At 39.4% G+C, this 22407-nt stretch overlaps 1 protein-coding gene across 1 annotated transcript; it reads right to left on the bottom strand.

Moving 5' to 3' along the window:
• Positions 1 to 2881: 2881 nt before the first annotated feature.
• bcl6b (BCL6B transcription repressor) lies at positions 2882 to 13811 on the bottom strand. Its single transcript, XM_079841198.1, has 12 exons — positions 13678 to 13811; positions 13108 to 13163; positions 12635 to 12857; positions 9959 to 10192; positions 7502 to 7648; positions 7216 to 7396; positions 6890 to 7113; positions 6696 to 6808; positions 6467 to 6607; positions 6218 to 6348; positions 5994 to 6131; positions 2882 to 4649 (listed from the first exon to the last, which is right to left on the bottom strand). The coding sequence occupies exons 3-12, from the start codon at positions 12841 to 12843 to the stop codon at positions 4500 to 4502; spliced, it is 1668 nt and encodes a 555-aa protein (XP_079697324.1). The 5' UTR covers positions 12844 to 12857; positions 13108 to 13163; positions 13678 to 13811; the 3' UTR covers positions 2882 to 4499.
• Positions 13812 to 22407: the final 8596 nt, after the last annotated feature.

Genomic DNA, 22407 nt, shown 5'->3' with positions numbered 1-22407 from the left:
ATTATATCAGTTACCAAACACTTCAAAAATGCCTGGATTTCTTACAACAGCCCAAGGCTGTTTACTGGTCTTACTTGGTTTAAACTGGATTTTCCCTGCTGAAGTGTGATTGTTCATGGGTTTGTAAAATCATTTTTTTAAAATATTATGCTGTAAAAGTATTCTCCACTAATTGCAGCTAATGCATTTATTTATTTATTTATTTTAAAAATATAATTTGTAATAATAGTTTTATTAATGATATGTATCTGCTATCTGGTTTAGCTGGTCTCCCTGCCTGGACTGCTGACAAATGGCCAAACCCTTGTAAACCACCGAATCGATTCGAGCCGTACCTCCTGAAAATACGTTTGAACTATATCAACATTATGGTGTCTAATGATTGTAAACAAGAACCATAAGTTTACCCCATTTGCAGCTAATTTTAATAAGGAAGTATTGGCAAACCAGATATGCTCAGTCGATTTTTAGACATAAACTGCCATCGATAGACGTAGTGTTTTGTTCACTTTAAGCATAAACATGACTGCAGAGTTGTTGGGAGCAATTACAGGTATCAACATTTGTGAGTCAAGATATTTTTGTTTGTGGGATTCTTCCACATGCACCACACCTCAGCTGTTACAAAGGTAAGAACAAACCTCTTGCTTAGGTTTAAAACGCGATGCGTAACACAAGAATGAACCTCATTGGTTCTTGCTGAAGCTCAAATGTGATGCGTAACACAAGAATGAACCTCATTGGTTCTTCCTGAAGCTCAAATGTGATGCGTAACACAAGAATGAACCTCATTGGTTCTTGCTGAAGCTCAAACGTGCTGCGTAACACAAAAATGAACCTCATTGGTTCTTGCTGAAGCTCAAACGTGATGCGTAACACAAGAATGAACCTCATTGGTTCTTGCTGAAGCTCAAATGTGATGCGTAACACGAGAATGAACCTCATTGGTTCTTGCAGAAGCTCAAATGTGATGCGTAACACAAGAATGAACCTCATTGGTTCTTGCAGAAGCTCAAACGTGCTGCGTAACACAAGAATGAACCTCATTGGTTCTCGCTGAAGCTCAAACGTGATGCGTAACACAAAAATGAACCTCATTGGTTCTTGCTGAAGCTCAAACGTGCTGCGTAACACAAAAATGAACCTCATTGGTTCTTGCAGAAGCTCAAATGTGATGCGTAACACAAGAATGAACCTCATTGGTTCTTGCAGAAGCTCAAACGTGCTGCGTAACACAAGAATGAAACTCATTGGTTCTTGCAGAAGCTCAAACGTGCTGCGTAACACAAGAATGAACCTCATTGGTTCTCGCAGAAGCTCAAACGTGATGCGTAACACAAGAATGAACCTCATTGGTTCTTGCAGAAGCTCAAACGTGCTGCGTAACACAAGAATGAAACTCATTGGTTCTTGCAGAAGCTCAAACGTGCTGCGTAACACAAGAATGAACCTCATTGGTTCTCGCAGAAGCTCAAACGTGATGCGTAACACAAGAATGAACCTCATTGGTTCTCGCAGAAGCTCAAACGTGATGCGTAACACAAAAATGAACCTCATTGGTTCTTGCAGAAGCTCAAACGTGCTGCGTAACACAAGAATGAACCTCATTGGTTCTTGCAGAAGCTCAAACGTGCTGCGTAACACAAAAATGAACCTCATTGGTTCTTGCAGAAGCTCAAACGTGCTGCGTAACACAAGAATGAACCTCATTGGTTCTCGCTGAAGCTCAAACGTGATGCGTAACACAAAAATGAACCTCATTGGTTCTTGCAGAAGCTCAAACGTGCTGCGTAACACAAGAATGAACCTCATTGGTTCTCGCTGAAGCTCAAACGTGATGCGTAACACAAAAATGAACCTCATTGGTTCTTGCAGAAGCTCAAACGTGCTGCGTAACACAAGAATGAACCTCATTGGTTCTCGCTGAAGCTCAAACGTGATGCGTAACACAAAAATGAACCTCATTGGTTCTTGCAGAAGCTCAAACGTGCTGCGTAACACAAGAATGAACCTCATTGGTTCTTGCTAAAGCTCAAACGTGATGCGTAACACGAGAATGAACCTCATTGGTTCTTGCTGAAGCTCAAACGTGATTTGTAACAGGAGAATGAACCTCATTGGTTCTCACACGTCAAACGATCATGCTTGAGCTTCTGTTTACCACAACTGATGTATGAGTTGATGAATGTTTTAACGTGAATAAAAGCCTAAATTCAATCTGTTCATCATATAAAGCGATCGAGTCTCTTCATAAACTTTGGACTAAACCGCTCAATTCATATGGATTAGTTTTACGATCTCTTTATGAACTTTTTGAAGCGTCTAAGTGGTTGTGTAGCTGTCAATGGAGGGACAGAAAGCTCTCAGATTTCATTAAAATATATCTTAATTTGTGTTCTGAAGATGAACAAAAGTCTTTCGAGTTTGTAACCACATCAGGATGAGCAATTATTGACAGAATTTTCATTTTTAGGTGAACTGTCCCTTTAACAGGAAAAACTAGCATACACAACTACACATAATTTAGATGGACAGGTAGTGTGTGTGTGTGTGTGTGTGTGCGGCTAGTTTTTGTTTAAGGCCGGAAGCAGGTGCCAGTTGCTCCATTGTTTGTATTTCAGCACCACCCGTAGAGAAGCTGAGACGCTTTAGGGTGAGTCGAGGGGTCTCAGTTGTGAGCTAATCGGAGGAAGGAAGGGCTAAGAGGAGAATTCTTTGTTCTTCTAGGCTCCAAGAATCAGACGGGCATTGAACTTGTGGTGAAACATCACTGTATGCTTAGTAAGTTGACTACTTTAAGTTTTTTGACTGAGAGACCCACTGTTCATGTGATTGTGTAGAAGCAGGATTGCATGAGAACAGCAGACACACACACACACAATAACAAGAAATTAATTTATCTTTAATTTATATAAAACAGGTCTTTGTCCAGCAAAAGAGCGCAACACAATTTTGTTGATATCATTATCCTCATCATCATTATCATCATCATCACTCTTTACATGTATATTAGTTTGACTAGTGAGTCCTCAACCCGCTTGGACTCTTGAAAACTATTATACATCACGAAAATCTTGAAAAGATCCATTAAAATAGATCCAATCCTCTACAAATTTTCTTCTTGTTACTTAAACATAAATAGGCTCCAGGCCTTTTAAATTAGTACATTAAAATACTGAATAACTGGTAAATATCAAGCAACTAAGAGGTTATATATTTGAGTTTGACATTCTGGTTATTGGACCAGAATGGATTCATGAACAAACAAGAACATTTTTGGGCAGAACAATTAATAAAAAAAGAATCATAAATAAACAGATATTAAAATAACAGCATATTGATTAATAAAAAATCATAACAATTAATCTTTCTCACACATACTTAGTTCCTTAACTGCACTTCCTTTCTTCTTTGTCTGTCTTCCTTTCATAATCTTTCCTACCTTCTTGCAGAATCTCACTTATCCACTCCTTTTTACCTCAGCTCTTACATCTCCAATCTGAACTTCTAATAAACATCTTCACACTCTGCCACAAACCCTCTTTTAAAAAAATCTTACATATCCTTCCATATGTAGCTACTGAAGCATTTTCAAATCACCTGCTTCATTTTACTATCTCAAGGCCCGTTTCACTCCGAGGACGATAACTAACGATAACAATAAAGATGTAGTTCTAAAAATCGTTCTAAATATATAATAATAGCTGAGTCCACACCACAACTACAATTTTTTTCCAGCTGATGAACGGATTAAAACATTGACAGCCAATCAGAATCCATCCCGCTTTCAGAGCTCGTGCATTTAAAGCGACAGACGACAAAACTGCAGCGCTCGCTTAGAATGAACAAAACGATATTGTGCGCAGGTTTGAACGCTAATAGAGTTATCGTTATAGTTATCGCTCTTGGTGTGAATGAGCCTTTAATCCCTATTCGGATGGTAATTGTTTCTCATGGGGATGTCTGGAAAAATACATTTGCATCAGTTGTAACTTGATCATTCAAACCGCTTATTTACATAAGGTTAACATTTGACCTGGATACTTGGCTGACTAGTAAAATGATTCATAATTAACTTAAGAGTTTCTGCCTGAGAAACAATTACGATCTGAACAGGGCTACATACTTACTTTTTGACATTTGACCTGCCACAGAAAAAGTGGCCAATATAACGACAAAATACGTTTTGCGACAGCATAAAATATGATTACATTGCATGAGGAACAGAAAGTATGCAAAGTGAAATAAATAATAATATTTAAACAAATATTAAAGGTAATAGTCAGCACATCTAGTGCAGGAGTGCTGCGTTCTTGGAGACTACATTCATTGGTATATTTCTAAGTCAAGCTGTCCTCGAATGCAGCACTCCACCTCTTTAAACTCTTTACAATACTGTTTCATACATCCATCAATCTTCAGCCTAAACGTTTCGATCTTGCCCTATCTGCAGAGTGAGCATATAGCTACGCTGCCTGCCTGCGTGTCGACCGTGTCTCTTAGCCAGCTTGTAACAGGGTGGGTCCAGGTTGGTACGGGTCCGTCAGAACCTTGTAGCGGATCTTGGTGTTGGTGATTGCGCCGTGTTTCTGTCTCAGATGGAGCCTCAGCTGGCTCTTATGACGGAAGTGCAGGTGACATTTCTCACACTGGAAGAAAACATTAGAGCAGAGATTTCAGCATACCTTAATTTAAAGTTGTATAAATAAAATATGCATATAAAAATACACATGTAAATAACAGAGTGTCTATTTACACTAAGTGCAAACAGCCCACCTTGTTGGCAGAAGCTATTTACACTAACTATCAATAGTGTAGGGGTAAGACGCGTGGGAGAAAGTTGAAGCAAATCGACTTTTGCCGAATTCGCTCTACTCCCTTTTTCAGTCACATATCAGATCGGACGGAAAGGCATTTATTTTCAATAGAAATGAAGAAAATATTACAAAAGTGGACATAAAGTGTCTAATAATAAAGTGTTTATTAGTTAGGGGTAAGTGTTGGGAGGGCTTCATTGTCCCAAGAAGGCGGCATCCATTTAATAATTTTAATAAATATCATCATTTACACTCTAAGTTACCATTGCATAAAGTTTAATGTACAACAACACTGAGGTGGAAATAGTGTCTGCCAGTATTTAGAAGTATAAATAGCATCTAACTACTATTTACACTTATTGCAAAGAAAATACTGCTATTTTTACATAGTGTAAATAGAATATATTGCTAATTTACTTAATGTAAATGTATTGCAAATAGCCGTAGCTTCCTATAGATAAATAAACGGAGTGTCTATTTACACCAAATGCAAAAAGTGCTATTTGCACTAGCTCTCCTGCTACACTGTAAAAAATACTGGGTTAAAAACAACCCAAGTTGGGTTGAAAATGGACTAACCCAGCAATTGGGTTGTTTTAACCCAGCGATTGGGTGGTTTTAAGCAAACATTTAACCCAACCACTGGGTTAAAACGACCCATTCACTGGGTTGAAAAAAAAAACAATTGCTGGGTTAGTCCATTTTCAACCAACTTTGGTTGTTTTTAACCCAGCAATTTTTAGAGTGTAAGAATGCCTGGTTGGGACAAATGAGATTTAAAAAATATATATATGTTTGTTTAAAGTCTTCAGTGGTGTAGTCAGTAAAGTGTAAGGCTCAAGGATCTAGGTTTTGACGCAATCGACCCAGATTTGAATCCTTATATTTGGTTATTTGGTGTCACTTTGGAGTCTCCAATGATCCTTGAAGCTTGCAGAAAATACAGTTTTGTGAGAATCACCCTTCAATCTGATTGTTTACTTTGGATATAACAAATTATGAGAAAATTAATGTGTTTAATGAGATAAATAGCATGTGATTAATTTTCACGATAAGAGTGCGATTAATCGCAATTAAAATGTTTTATCTATTGACAGCCCTAATATGTATATATATATATATATATAAATATATATATAAATGGATATTAAAAAGCATATGTATAAATATACTGACGCTGTAGGGCTTCTCCCCGGTGTGGATGCGCAGGTGGCTCTTCAGCGTCTGCAGGTGGCGGAAACGTGTTCCGCAGGTGTTACATGGGTACGGCTTTTCTCCGGTGTGGATCAGAACATGAGCACGCAGGTGAGCGACCTACAACACACATCATGCATTTTTCAGGAATAACATTTGAAATGCTCAAAAAGAAGAATGACACATGCAATTCTGTGCAGATGTACCTGGACGAATCTGGCTCCGCATGTGTCGCAGCGGTAGGGCTTTTCTCCAGAGTGGATGCGGGAATGAGTCTTTAAATTCGCAGGCCGGTTGAACTGCGCCCCACACACATTACAGCGGTAAGGCTTGTCTCCTAAAGTCAGCGTGAGCATAAGAGAGATAGTAGTAAGATTAACTGTGCCTCATGAATCTCAAATTACGTTTTTTTATGTAGGTAAGATTGCTCAGCCTACATTAGTCAACCGCCTCACCTGAGCAGGACGGTTTTGTGTTTGTGCCTTGATGTCCAGTGTAACTGAGCTGTGCAGAGAGGTTCTCAAACTTGATTGGATGTTGGCCCAATAAATGATTCTGATTGGCTATTTGGGTACAAACATAAGGACTGCAGAGACCTTTTAAAAAGGAAGAGGATGATAAATGAGATAAGATTGTTTATTTTTGTAAGCACATCTATTCACAGTAAAGTTAGGAGATGCTCACCTTTATCCTCACTGATCGAAAGGGTCATGGGTTGCAAATGGCGGTCCACAACATGATGGGGAGTAAAAGATATTTTTTGCAGTGCTGTGTTATATGGAAGACCCAAGGTTTTCCTAGAGGAAACAACACAACGATCAATACATTTTTAATCAGTTACATCAGAAATCAGTTAAGTCAAAAGAGACAAAACACACCTATTATTCAGTCCAGGCTCCTCCCCTGTCCAAATGTTAGTTGCTGTTTTAGATGAGGTTTCCATCCTATCAGTGGCAAAGGGGGCGTGGCTTTGTGCTTGACGCTCCTCTTCAGGCCCCTCCTCCTTTATCGGTGTGGCACACAGAGGGTTGAGGACTATATACTTGTACTTCTTCCAGTTACAGGCCTTTGGGTCAGGAGTAGGCTTAGATTCTGATCGCTTCTGTAAGGATGAAATATTACAATTAGGCCACGTTCACACAGCAACAGAATACGGTCGTATTTGAGTCCTTATTACAGATAAATCATTTATAAACATGCACACCTTTAGTTGAGGAGAGAGACTGCAGCCGCTGGACTCAGCAGGTGAGTTGGGCTGTCCGCTGGATTGGGAAGGACTGTCTGGAGATGGTGTGGAGGGGGTTGGAGGCGACAATTCCTCTAATTTTAGGGTCTGAGACTTGGGGATAGCAATCAGGCCAGTCCCAAAGCTCTCATCTGGAATCCTGTAGATACAGTTGATTTATTTTATGCCCTTTTGATAACCGTTTTTTAGATGGGATATAGTGGAAGTGTCAAACGCATAATATTAGACTCTATAACCCTTTTACCTGGCTCGGTCTGGGATGGGATCTTCTGCCTCAGCAGCAGGCCTGGAGGGGGAGGAGAAGATGGTGGGGTGAGCAGGGGGTGACCTTCCACCGAGGGGCGCTCTGGAGGCTGGCTCCATCAAAGAGGGACTCACAGTGATCCTTTCACTGCAAGGAAAACAACACACTTTTGGTCTATTTATGCACACATAGTTCAGACAAACATTTTTATGAAATAAGGGAGATGGGAGGAAAAAATATGTTTCAAAATGTTTGCGTTTCCCTTGCAAAAACGATTGCGTTTCCCCAAGAAACGTTGCATTCTGTTGCAAAAACGATTGCGTTTCCCCAAGAAACGTTGCATTCTGTTGCAAAAACGATTGCGTTTCCCTGAGAAAGTTTGCGTTTGCTTACAAAAACGATTTTGTTCTCAAGAAACTTTGCGTTCCCTCGCAAAAACTATTGCATTTCCCTGAGAAACTTTGCATTCCCTCGCAAAAACTATTGCGTTTCCCTGAGAAACTTTGCATTCCCTCGCAAAAACGATTACGTTTCCCTGAGAAACTTTGCGTTTGCTTACAAAAACGATTTTGTTCTCAAGAAACTTTGCATTCCCTCGCAAAAACTATTGCATTTCCCTGAGAAAGTTTGCGTTTGCTTACAAAAACGATTTTGTTCTCAAGAAACTTTGCATTCCCTCGCAAAAACTATTGCATTTCCCTGAGAAACTTTGCATTCCCTCGCAAAAACTATTGCATTTCCCTGAGAAACTTTGCATTCCCTCGCAAAAACGATTACGTTTCCCTGAGAAACTTTGCGTTTGCTTACAAAAACGATTTTGTTCTCAAGAAACTTTGCATTCCCTCGCAAAAACTATTGCATTTCCCTGAGAAAGTTTGCGTTTGCTTACAAAAACGATTTTGTTCTCAAGAAACTTTGCATTCCCTCGCAAAAACTATTGCATTTCCCTGAGAAACTTTGCATTCCCTCGCAAAAACGATTACGTTTCCCTGAGAAACTTTGCGTTTGCTTACAAAAACGATTTTGTTCTCAAGAAATTTAGCATTCCCTCGGAAAAACTATTGCTTTCTCAGGGAAACGCAATAGTTTTTGTAAGCAAACGCAAACTTTCTCAGGGAAACGCAATCGTTTTTGTAAGCAAACGCAAACAACTATTGCGTTTCCCTGAGAAAGTTTGCGTTTGCTTACAAAAACTATTGCGTTTGCCTGAGAAAGTTTGCGTTTGCTTACCAAAAAGTTTTTTGTTCTCAAGAAACTTTGCGTTCCCTCGCAAAAACTATTGCATTTCCCTGAGAAAGTTTGCATTCCCTCGCAAAAACTATTGCGTTTCCCTGAGAAACTTTGCATTCCCTCGCAAAAACTATTGCGTTTGCCTGAGAAAGTTTGCGTTTGCTTACAAAAACGATTTTGTTCTAAAGAAACTTTGCATTCCCTCGCAAAAACTATTGCATTTCCCTGAGAAACTTTGCATTCCTTAGCAAAAACGATTACGTTTCCCTGAGAAACTTTGCGTTTGCTTACAAAAACGATTTTGTTCTCAAGAAATTTAGCATTCCCTCGGAAAAACTATTGCTTTCTCAGGGAAACGCAATAATTTTTGCGAGGGAACGCAAACTTTCTCAGGAAAACGCAATAGTTTTTGTAAGCAAACGCAAACTTTCTCAGGGAAACGCAATCGTTTTTGTAAGCAAACGCAAACAACTATTGCGTTTCCCTGAGAAAGTTTGCGTTTGCTTACAAAAACTATTGCGTTTGCCTGAGAAAGTTTGCGTTTGCTTACCAAAAAGTTTTTTGTTCTCAAGAAACTTTGCGTTCCCTCGCAAAAACTATTGCGTTTCCTTGAGAAAGTTTGTGTTTGCTTACAAATACGATTTTGTTCTCAAGAAACTTTGCGTTCCCGCGCAAAAACTATTGCGTTTCCCTGAGAAACTATGCATTCCCTCACAAAAGTTTGCTCGCAAAACTTTTGAGTTGTTTGCGCGCAAATGCAAAGTTTCTCAGGGGAACGCAAGACATTTGCGAGAGAACACAAAAGCATTGAAATATTATTTTTTCCTCCAATCTCATATTTACTACCATGTCCCTTTAGGGGCTCCATACAAAACAAACAGAAAATGCAAAAACAGAATCAAAATGAGCTTAAAAATAAGATTTGTGTGCAATGAACATTTTATTAAATCTAAAGAAACTTTATCCACTATAAAGATCCTTTGTGCAGTGGAAAGGTTCCATTGATGTTAAAGGTTCTTCATGGAACCATAAATGCCAATAAAGAACCTTTATTTTTAACGAGTGTACAGTTGTACTAGTTGCTGCTTATTTGCATAAAGTTGAGCTCTGTTTAAATTTGTAGCATTGTCACACACGTCTCCAGAAATCATTGTGTTGTTTTTTCACTGCAAATCGCTGTCAGTGTTCTGTGTCCGCTGCCTTCCCTGCTTTGGTCTTCAGCCTCACCTGTGCTGAATGAATGCTCGGCAGGTGTCTGCGACATGCTCCATCTGCAGGTAGGTGGCAGCGGCGAGCACTCCAGAGACTGTCCGGGGCGTGAGAGGGAGGCAGGAGGTGTACATGAAGTCCAGCAGCAGGGACACGCTGCCTGCGTCCAGCCCCTCCGGCAGGGCAAGAGAAAACCCCCGCTCACCGCAAGCACCGGCCGCTTGACGAGAGAACAGAGTGTAGAAGAATCCACTGTGGGAAAACAGATATGTAAGACAAAGTCATGAAAGTGGGATAAAACACTTTATTCAAAAGAAAAGGTTTGAAGATAGAAACTGTGGAGATCTTAATAAAAGAAGTAAAGTTTTAACTGACTGCAAACTCTGACAAACATGGCAGCCCATTTCCAAATCATTCTTTTGTAAATCATTATGACATACTCCCCTGGTTTCACAGACAAGGCTTGAGTCTAGCCTCAGACAAAAATGCATGTTCGAGCTGTTTTAACTGAAAGAAACTTGCACATATTAAAATATGTCGGCGCCATTGTTTTGTCTCAAGATTCACATCAGTAATGTTTTTTTCTAAGGCATGTTTATAAAAGCCACTTGAATGTCCTAATTAAACTAAGGCCAAAGCCTGGCTTAATCTAAGCCCTGTCTGTGAAACCAGGCAACTAAGTCATCATAAGTGTGATTTAAAGTCGAATATGACATTAAAATTAGATTATGATTATGACTATAATCATATATGATCATGATAAGATTATGACATAGAGTAAAAATAATGACTGTCATAATTATGATTTACCATTTCATAATTATTTATGTCATGATTTCGAATTTTTGCCAGTTTCAACGTATTTGTCATAGTTTAGATTTTTTTTTTTATATCAAAAGTATGACAAAACATTATTATTTTATTTCAATTAAAAGAAAAGGTCCAAATTATGACTGTCATCATTTCAGATTTTTTACTCTTTTAATGCATTTATGTCATAATTTCAGCATTTATGTCATAATCAGTATTTATGACATAATTTCGGCATTTGTCGTAATTTCAATTTTTTTTATGTCATAAGTATGACAAAATGTCAAATTATTACTGAACTTTCGACTTTTATGTCATAATTAAGATTTACCAAAGCATAATTTTTTCCCCTTTTTTGGCGGGCATGGCCTTCCATATAAAAGCGTCTCTGCTTACACTGCTTCATAATTATGTTTCATAATTAATTTTTATCAAAATTTAAACTTTTTATGCCATAATTTTATTTCAATTAAAAGAAAAGGTAAAAATTATGACTTTCATGATTTCTGATTTTTGACTTTTTTAACGCATTTGTCATAATTTCAGTATTTATGTCATCATTTTGGCATTACTGTCATAATTTAGATTTTTTTTTTATGTCACAAGTATGACAAAACGTCAAATTATTACTTTCGACTTTTATGCCATAATTAAGATTTACCAAAGCATAATTTTTTCCCTTTTTTTGGCGGGCATGGCCTTCCATATAAAAGCGTCTCTGCTTACACTGCTTCATAATTATGTTTCATAATTAATTTTTATCAAAATTTTAACTTTTTATGCCATAATTTTATTTCAATTAAAAGAAAAGGTAAAAATTATGACTTTCATAATTTCAGATTTTTGACTTTTTTAACGCATTTGTCATAATTTTAGTATTTATGTCATAATTTTGGCATTACTGTCATAATTTAGATTTTTTTTTGTGTCACAAGTATGACAAAACGTCAAATTATTACTTTCGACTTTTATGTCATAATTAAGATTTGCTAAAGCATAATTTTTTCCCTTTTTTGGCGGACATGGCCTTCCATACAAAAGTGTCTCTGCTTACAATGCTTCATAATTATGTTTCATAATTAATTTTTATCAAAATTGTAACTTTTTATGCCATAATTTTATTTCAATTAAAAGAAAAGGTAAAAATTTGGACTTTCATAATTTCTGACTTTTTTAACGCATTTGTCATAATTTTAGTATTTATGTCATCATTTTGGCATTACTGTCATAATTTAGATTTTTTTTTGTGTGTCACAAGTATGACAAAACGTCAAATTATTACTTTCGACTTTTATGTCATAATTAAGATTTGCTAAAGCATATTTTTTTCCCTTTTTTTGGCGGACATGGCCTTCCATACAAAAGTGTCTCTGCTTACAATGCTTCATAATTATATTTCATAATTAATTTTTATCAAAATGTTAACTTTTTATGCATTCATTTTATTTCAATTAAAAGAAAAGGTCCAAATTATGACTGTCATAATTTCTGGTTTTTGACCTTTTTTAACACATTTATGTCATAATTTCGGCATTAATGTCATAATTTTGATTGTTTTTTAAGTCATAAGTATGACAAAACGTCAAATTATTACTTAACTTTCGACTTTTATGTCATAATTAAGATTTGCCAAAGCATAATTTTTTCCCTGTTTTGGCGGAAATGGCCTTCCATACAAAAGCGTCTCTGCTTACACTGCTTCCAAACAAAAGCAATGTGTGCGGTGATGATCTCATGCAGGCGTGAGCTAACTGTCTTCAAACAAAGGCAAATCTTGGCACAAACAGGAAAAATGCAGAGGGAGGGCAGGAAAGAAGAAGTGAGGGAGGGTGGGAGAAAGTAAATGATGTCTGTGCATCCTGGCACTCCCTGATGATGACCAACCTGCATGCGATGAGCACGGCGCAGTGGGCGCGCAGCGTGCCGGTGCCCACGAGCAGCGTGGCGTCTGTGAGGATGTCCCGGTGCCGCAGCTCATTTAAGTTCAGCAGCACGTCGTTGGAGTGGCGGGTGAACTCCTTAATGTAGCCTTTCACCTCCATCACATGTGCGGCCGCCGCGTGCTCAGAGGGCCTGCCGCGTGCTTCTTCCATCTGCTTTTATATTGCTATTTGATAAAGAATAGTGTTAATATATATTATTTTATAAGCTCCACAGATAATATTTTGCAATATATTCCAGTTAGCTAAAATATGTTTTGACATTTATATAATTGAATTAATATGTATATAAAGGCATAAACCAACTAATTTGAAAGCCAACTGATTTAATAATATAGTTTAGTTATTTGTATTATGGTCATGTGAAGCTATATAGTTATGATAAAATATGCTTAGTAAACATAACATTATTTTTACCTGGCAAAATGAGATTCAGAAGCATCTATTTGGGGAGGCCAGCTCCCTACTCGTACCTGCCATCAAAAAATCATTGTAAGCCACATGCACCAAGTTTAATAACAAGTAAAAAAGTAAACATCTTTTAAAAAGCATGCCATTTTATGAGCAGCTTTATTGATACACCAAGGATTCTGCACAACACAAATGTGATGCATTGACTATTACATTAGCCCTGTTAGTAGTGAAAATAATGGGCAAATCAGTAAAACTTTATAAAATTACTCGACCTTTTAAAAAATTAAATGCATCATAACAATTCAGAGTAAAAAAAAAAAAAAGAACTGCAGGATTTGAGCACAGTGAAAAAAAGACCACGTTGTCATTCATTAATTTGTGGGCTTCACCCCATAAAAGTGATGAAACCTCATTCATAACATCTCATTAGATGTGTAAGGATGCATCAAAGGGATTTCCCCAGGTGGTTTGAGCATCAAACTCGGAAGTATAACCCAAAGCGTCACATTTTTGTCACAATTTATCTGCAAGAAATATCTATACAAAATTGAAAAGATTGAACTGAATACTCACCCCGACCAGCAGGGACGAGAACACACACCGCCCTGTTCTTACAGCCCTCTCTTCTGATCCCAGTTTCAAACAAGCCGCGCACACACACACGGTCAAGACTCTCTCACTCAAACGTGTCTCTGCAAAACTGACCAGTCTGACCTAAGAGAGAGTATCCTTTATAACGCGGTGCAGGAAGTCTCATTCAGTCAGGGTGTTTATTTCCTGTGTTAGTTAAGCTGCCCTTTCACACTGCTCCTAGGTCAGTGTTGTGGCGTTTCTTAATGACTGAATGTGGGATCTAGATGGTCTCTGATCAGGGGGAAAACCCACCAACCCGAATCCTCCTTTCCACCTTCCTTATTCTGCCCACGCGCTGGAAGCTCAGCGGGAAAAGGCTCCAGGCCCCCGTGTGTCAGTATTTATAGTTGTGTGTTAGAGCTCTTTTGTGTTTAGTGATGACAGGAAAGTGGGGTAGGGTGCTTTTTGATGCGTGGTGCGTGTGTTAAATGTTTGTATGGATGTGAAGAATCCAGGGAATGTAGGTTTGTGTGTTAGAAGAGTGTGTCGGGTGTGTTGGCCTGCGTGGGCTTATGCGCATTGTCAACGGGTCAGAAGTCCTGTCAACACTGTCCAGGAGTTCAGCTAACCAAAGCAAACGCGCATGACCCGGTGTCTGTCCAGGACGAGGGAAATTGTCTCTGAGGAAGTTTGTGCGAATACATCAACTTCATTCTTATGGTTTGCCATTGAGTCCAGTGAAAAGGCAAACGTAAGATCCGATTAGGACCGCAATCTAATGTGAACTTTGCAAACTTCATACCAAAGGCCCTGTTTACACCGAGCCTGGATGCCAGCCGAACCTAGCCCGGTCGGGAAGTTCGGTCTGGACTTGATCCGTTGTGGAGCAACAATGCTCGAACCAGAGCTGTTCGGACCAATCAAATTGTCAGGGCGGGCTTTATACGATGATGGACAGATGATCAACAGTAGCGTCATCATCTACGTCACCAAAGAGCGCTTGGGTTGAATTTGTTTACTAAACGGAGAACTTGTTGGTATATGTATTCACCTTTACTATTTCTTACCACACCGGCAAAGATCGTTTACACTCGTCGTCTTCTTCTTCCAGCGTGTGTGCGGTTGAGTTCTGTTGACAACTATGCGTCGCTCAACACACGTCACTTACTCCGTTGCTCTGATTGGTTGTAGGCCTATCCAATTGACCTATCGGTAAGCCCCTCCCCTCGAACGCAGATGAGCCAATAGCAGTTGAGTATCAGTTGTGCTGGGACCGGAACTCGGACATCTTTAGGTTTCAGCGCCATAGAGAAACATTGGAAAATCCGAAGCTCTCATCGGTTTGATGGTGTTTATGCTACAAAAATGCTAAAATGTCGTGCCTGACGTACTGTAACACTGACTCCAGGGATCCTGAGAGGATTTTCTGTTTGTCATATTAAGTTACGATTAAAGTCCCTGCTAACATACAAACCGAAATAACTAACTGTTCTCACGTCATGTAACACTCTAGGTCAAAAACACGAAGGTCTTTCAGTGCCTCTCCATATTAAACTGGTTATATGTAAATTAATTTAATTTTAGATATGTTTAAGGTCTACATTATCTGTCCTACTAAGGAGGACTCCTATTTTGATTGGTATTATAGTGAAAGGAAGAGCTCGCACTCGCAGTTTATCGGAGTTGTTTTGCAGATACAAAGTTTACCAGTTATTAACTGCACCCTCGAAAAGGCATACGGTCTGTGTGAATGTTTGTTTACTGTTAGTTTTATGAGCGTTTCTGTGTAATTTGCTGTGTATGTTAATGGTAATGCAACGGAGAGAGATAGTTTGTGAATGAGACATTAATGCGCACTTCTTTTGCTCTGTTTGTTCAGCTCTTATGATGATTTTTTGGAGTGAAAAATGACATAATAAACTTGATAAACCATCAGTAAAGTTTGGCCATCATTCAGACGGGGTATACGCTACATTCTGTGTCCAAAAACATCTTGGGATAAGGTTTTCACACTGACAGCTGTCATTGTAAGATATAGCAACTCCGTTTGTTTGTCCGAGTTAGCAACAGTAACTAAGGGGGGCGGGGCTTATTCGATAGGTCAATTGAGTGCAGAGGCATTTTCTTTCCTGGTTTGGTTGAAACACGCCCCATAATCACAGCCCAATGGAGCAGTATCTCATATTCTGACTGGAATCTGAGTATGACAATGTCAGGCTAGTTTACACCTGGAATTAAGATACGCTTTGGTCGTTCGGATCACAAGTGGACGACGCTAAATACAGGTGTGAACGAGGTCTAAAACGCTCTGAGCTTGTCCTCTTTCGACACTTCCAGTGGTGGTTGTAAACTCATTTGACTGGATTGTTTTCGTAGTGTTAACGCTCATGTGGTCGAACAGCCACAAAAGACGCCTTCTCTCCTGATGCGTAAACATTATGGGAAGCGTGCTAGCCAGACAGGATTTAAACGTTGGCAGCTGAAGACCCAAGTTTGGTTTGGGTTGAAGACGAAAAACGTCCCAAGCACAATGTTCTCTCACCATTCCTGATTTCTAACACTCACTCACAGCCAGGGCCGTTTTTAGGCAAAGGCAAACTAGGCGGTCGCCTAGGGCGCCATCATTAGGGGGCTCCAATAAGCGCATATCTGGCACTAGATGTTTGTGTGTAAAGGGTGTCACGGCCACCCTACAATGTTATTGCCGCCCCCACTAGTTCCCCCTACCTATTCGATCAGAGAACTGTCAATCTGATGATTCCTATATGCCATCAGATCAGAGTACTGTCAAAAAAGTTTGCGTTTGGAGCGGTCAATAACACCATTCGATCAATGAGCTCGGTCAATGCTTTGGCAAGGTAACACTTTTTTTAACCATACAATAAAGCTAAATTCAAATTAGAGGTCAATTAAAATAACAGGTACAAATCTGTATTTTGTTAGGGCAGTATTTGTGGCAGTCGAGAAATCACGCTGTGAAATGGGCAGATAGCATTGCTCGGTGTGTATGTTAGAGGCCAAATATAACTGCAATTCAGCATTTCATGATGAAGTGAGTGTGCAGTTATATTTTGACTCTATAAAGCTTTGTTCTCTTATTCGCACCTCCTCCAAAAGGTTTTTGCGCCAATGCATTGTTAAAAGTAATTGTCCCATATAAAACTTTAACGGCCAATTTAAAAATGGTATAATAAAATGTTTATTACATATTAAATCACGTTGTCGAATTTAACTTATCTTTGCGGATGGTGTTGAATGCTGAATCGATTCATTCAGTTCTAATAGTGCTTAATGGAAGCAGCGTCGTACACACAGAGGGCAAAGTGTTGCGTTATTTAAAGGGGAAGTTCACGCATCAATGAGTAACAAAAACCACACTGAATCAGTATTTATTCGTATTACTTTCATGTGAAATGTAATAATAACACATAATAATTATGTAGTTATGTCTGAGAACAATTTATTAGCAGCTAGGGACTGCGCAAATATAGGCTATATATTATATAGGGCGTCAGAATGGCTAGAAACGGCCCTGCTCACAACATTCGGCATGATCATGAGGCTGTCAGGTCAGAAACGGAAGCTGATGCTCTCCGTGTGTTTTTCCGTCATCTCTGGTCGTATGTAAATTACGCAATTTTGTCCATTAGATCGAAAGATCTGAAAAAGCCCATACATTTACCCGCCCATAGACCCTCCCCTGGAAGAAATCAGGACAGAAGTGGCTGAAAGTGGACAAAAGAGACGGATTAAAGCACCAGGTGCAAACGGGGACGTGTCTCCCTCGTTTACTTGTGATCCGATTGACCAAAACGCATCTTAATACCAGGTGTAAACAGGGCTATACATTTCTAATAATGGTTGGTCCTCTGCGTGCTGCCAAACAGAGCTGACCCACTATATGAGACCCCTGAAGGTGTCCTGTGGTTTCTGACACCAAGCTGTTAGCAGCAGATCACGTGGTTTTGGTCAAGTCTTGTGGTCAAGTCGAACTTGTTGGTCCAGCACATCCCACAGGTGCTCAATTGGGATGGAGATCTGGGGACTTTGGAGGCCAGAGCAACACCTTAAACTCTTCATCATGTTCCTCAAACCATTCCTGAACAATGTGTGCAGTGTGGCAGGTGCATTATCCTGCTGAAAGAGGCCACTTCCACCAGGGAACATCATTGTCATGAAGGGATGTACATGGTCTGCAACAATGTTTAGGTAGGTGGAACGTGTCAAATTTGCGTCCACATGAATTGCCGAACCCGGTTTCCCAGCAGAACATTGCCTCGAGCATCACACTCCCCACACCAGCTCGTTGTCGTCCCACAGTGCATCCTGGTGCCATCACTTCCCCAGGTAAACGGCACACCTTCTTCCACTGGTCCAAGCTCCAGTTTCGAAGCTTGCGTGCCCATTGTATGTGCTTTGGACGGTGGACACAGGTCATCATCGGCACTCTCGATCTAAGGCTAACGCAGCTCCTCATACGAGTGCGATGTACTGTGTGTTGTGACACATTCCTCCCATAGCTATCATTAAAATGTACGACTTTGTATATATTCACGTCTCTTCAACAGGCATCCTTCATGTCCATAGCACAAGCATTGCAGGATGAGTTTACCAGTCAATCAACTAATCTAAGTAGGCCATCTCAAATGAGTCTGGAAGTTGACTTCCTATAAGTAATTTTGTGTAGACTAGGTTGCGCAGTAAACATGGCCCAAAACAAAGTGCACAACTTTTGTTCAGACCAAAGATAAGCAACTCAGCGAATGCAGCCAGGTCAGCAGGTACAGCCAAATTAGGCCTCACCTGCCTCTCTCAAGGGTTGCCGGAAACCTCTGTCTGGCTTCCTGTGACAGGAGTGAGTGTGTGTGTGTGTGTGTGTGTTCTGGAAGCTTGTTATGGGCAATGAGCGGAAGGAAATAGGAGAGTTTAAAAAAAAGTGATATGGGTGATATCCCTCTCTCACGACTGAAAAACAAGGGACACCTAGAGAAATGCAGCCCGCAGATGTGCAGGAACTATGGAACACCCCCTCCGCTCCACAGCCCCCCTTAAGGCTTCCTGTGAGACACACAGAGCCAGAGACGGGGATGAAACGCCTGCGCAGGACATCCGTCAATAAAGCAGGCAGGAGAATGAGACAGGGGATATGGGGGCTCATGTAGGTCTCCAATAGCTTAAAAACAAGCGGAAAGTTACCTCATCTTCTTCACTCACGGTTCATGGAGAGTTTGGAGGGAAAACTTACCAATGGCCGCAAAGACACAGACAAGTCGATATGAAATTCTGCTCCTAAAGTTTAGTATGGTTCAGGTTTCTTCAGTTCATTTTTGTTTACTCCAACAGGCGATGATTGTTTTGATTTGCATGGTTATCATGTTTTTTTTGTTTTGTTTATTGCTGTCAGCTCATATTTGGAATTGTGCAAACGAATCACTGTACGCTCATCATTTAGAAACTCTAATAATTTTTCATTACATTGTTAAATAAAATGTTTAGCATATCTCAAAACAAATATCTATTTTTATACTGTATATTTTATTGTTGTGATGCACTTGTAGCATTTTTGAAATAATGTAATTAATATAAATAATTTACTTAAAATTAAGGCTAAATAAATAAAAAATGAACATTAAATTAAATACTTCATGACATGTAATATCCTATATCAAAGATATACAAAGACGCTGCACTCGTACTATGAATGGGAGAAAATGCAATGCACAAAATGGCGGAATAAGTCCCGCCTTCTAAACAAAAGAGCCAATCACTGATTGGCAAAGTCCTCGAGTCACTACAGCTGCCGTTAGAAGCTCCGGTTGCCCTCAACGAAGCGTGCAACTTTAGAAATGTGTCTTTGAGTTTCGTTTATGCGGTAGCTCTGTATATTTCTATGGCATCACTGTTGAAGTAGATTTAGATTACTTATAGTAGAGTAATGAAGGTTATCATGAGCATTGTAATGTTTGAAGCAAATCTCATAACAAATGTCAATAGACCGTGAAGATTTTAAAACGAGTGGTTCGTTCATAAATCCATAAGATCTTACCATCATGCTGTGGAAATAAAAACCGGAAGACAGAACACAATGAGTACAATGCTGAAAAGGGGCAGGGCTAAATAAGGTCTTGATTTGAGACAGTTTAGAATGATTTATGAGACAGTTGTTGTCAGATGTCATTGGTGATTTCAAATATGAAATTTAATCATAAGCTTGGTGAACAGCTTTGGAGATCTTAAACCTATTATACCAAGATGTAATATAAGTCTCAGGTCTCCCCAGAATGTGTCTGTGAAGTTTCAGCTCAAAATACCCCACGGATCATTTATTATACCATATTGTAAATGTCCATTTTTGAGTGAAAGCAAAAATTGAAAAGCATGGTGTTTTCGTGCATGTATCTTTAAATGCAAATGAGCAGCTGCTCCCCGCCCCCCTATATCCAGAATAGTGCTGCGCCTTTACAGCTCATGCCTCGTATAGTCTGCGAAAAACATCTGTCTGGTTATGATTATAATCTCACGCTCAAGTGACATTGCAACCGAACCTGCTTAAAAACAAACCTAATTTCTTGCAGAAGCTCAAACGTGATGCGTAACACAAGATTGAACCTCATTGGTTCTTGCTGAAGCTCAAACGTGATGCGTAACACGAGAATGAACCTCATTGGTTCTTTCAGAAGTTCAAATATGATGCGTAACACGAGAATGAACCTCATTGGATCTTTCAGAAGTTCAAATATGATGCGTAACACGAGAATGAACCACATTGGTTCTTTCAGAAGTTCAAACGTGATGCGTAACACGAGAATGAACCTCATTGGATCTTTCAGAAGTTCAAATATGATGCGTAACACGAGAATGAACCTCATTGGTTCTTTCAGAAGCTCAAACGTGATGCGTAACACGAGAATGAACCTCATTGGATCTTTCAGAAGTTCAAATATGATGCGTAACACGAGAATGAACCTCATTGGATCTTTCAGAAGTTCAAATATGATGCGTAACACGAGAATGAACCTCATTGGTTCTTTCAGAAGCTCAAACGTGATGCGTAACACGAGAATGAACCTCATTGGATCTTTCAGAAGTTCAAATATGATGCGTAACACGAGAATGAACCTCATTGGTTCTTTCAGAAGCTCAAACGTGATGCGTAACACGAGAATGAACCTCATTGGTTCTTTCAGAAGTTCAAATATGATGCGTAACACGAGAATGAACCTCATTGGATCTTTCAGAAGTTCAAATATGATGCGTAACACGAGAATGAACCACATTGGTTCTTTCAGAAGTTCAAACGTGATGCGTAACACGAGAATGAACCTCATTGGATCTTTCAGAAGTTCAAATATGATGCGTAACACGAGAATGAACCTCATTGGTTCTTTCAGAAGCTCAAACGTGATGCGTAACACGAGAATGAACCTCATTGGTTCTTTCAGAAGCTCAAACGTGCTGCGTAACACGAGAATGAACCTCATTGGTTCTTGCTGAAGCTCAAACGTGATTTGTAACACAAGAAGGAACCTCATTGGTTCTCGCACGTGAAGCGAATTTTCTTGAGCTTCTGTTTACCACAACTGATGTGTGAGTTGATGAATGTTTATGTGAATAAAAGCCTAAATTCAATCTGTTCATTATATAAAGCGATCGAGTCTCTTCAGAAAGTTTGGACTAAACCGCTCAATTCATAGTTTTACGATCTCTTTATCAACTTTTTGTAGTGTCAAAAGGTGAAATTTTGCATAACATGTCCTCAAACGGGGGACTTTGATCTAGACATGCAATTGAATTAGAATTTTTTTTAATTTCAGTCTATTTCTCACATTACAGTGAAACGGATGGATAGTTCACTTTTACGTCAAGCCATGTCAGCCGTGACAAAACAGCACAGGCCTATAAGTGTTGAGCTTTAAGAAGTCATTAAGCAATTACTGAACTCATCCTTTGTTTGTGTTCAGACATCGCTGTGTATGCTAATGCGAGTCGGAAGTATCTTTTGGACGAGGGTGTTGAGTGCGTGTGTGTGTCCTTGTGCTCCTGTTTGTTTTGATGTTGACTGGATCGATTGTGTCTTTGGTGTGAGGGGGGAAAAGAGAGAGAGAGAGAAAACAACAGAAGAAAAAAAAAACAAAGAGGGAGATGTGGGTCTAGGCGACTTCCAGGCATTGTGCGAGCAACGGAAGAGAGGGGGCGGCCGAGGAAAAGTGAGACCATTACTAAACGAGCTCGGCCAATTAGCGGAAACCATACAGTCTGCCGGACTGGCAGCAGCAGCGCTACAGAGATCAGATCCTCAGCGCTGCGTGCCTCGGCCTGAACCACTCTATTGTGATCTTGAGAGAGATGTGAGTGACTCTGATGAGTTTATGGAGCTGCAGCCTATAGCTGAGTCACTGTTTAGTCTTTCTAAAAAGCCTGAATCAACGAATGATAAGGTGGAATAATGTTGTTACTGTCTGCACTTTACAATAAGGTTTTATTTGTTAACACGCTGTAAAAAAAAAAAAAACAGTTGCATTTTTAAGTACAATCAACTTGGATGTTTAAGTCATTTCAACTTAAATTACATTAAACTGACTTAAAAAAATAATTGAATCTTGTATAAAAACATGTTGCCATAACTTATTGATCATATCATTTTTTACAGTGCTCTCATTAGTTTCAGAATTTATTTATCTAAATGTTAATCTGAACATTTACTAAGATCAAAAGTTGCATCTGTAATGC

This window comes from Gobio gobio, assembly GCF_949357685.1.
Source record: "Gobio gobio genome assembly, chromosome: 2".
Classification (NCBI taxonomy): domain Eukaryota; kingdom Metazoa; phylum Chordata; class Actinopteri; order Cypriniformes; family Gobionidae; genus Gobio; species Gobio gobio.
Note: the sequence above shows the minus strand (reverse complement) of the source record. Positions and strands in the feature narration are given on the sequence as shown.

Bases quoted from the DNA above. Each gene is read 5' to 3' on its own strand.
- bcl6b (XM_079841198.1), bottom strand. From the start codon at position 12,843: ATGGAAGAAGCACGCGGCAGGCCCTCTGAGCACGCGGCGGCCGCACAT. The intron at 10,193-12,634 runs GTTGGTCATCAT...GTTTTCCCACAG, and splicing joins GCCGTGCTCATCGCATGCAG to TGGATTCTTCTACACTCTGT. The intron at 6,349-6,466 runs GTGAGGCGGTTG...CGCTGACTTTAG, and splicing joins CACAAAACCGTCCTGCTCAG to GAGACAAGCCTTACCGCTGT.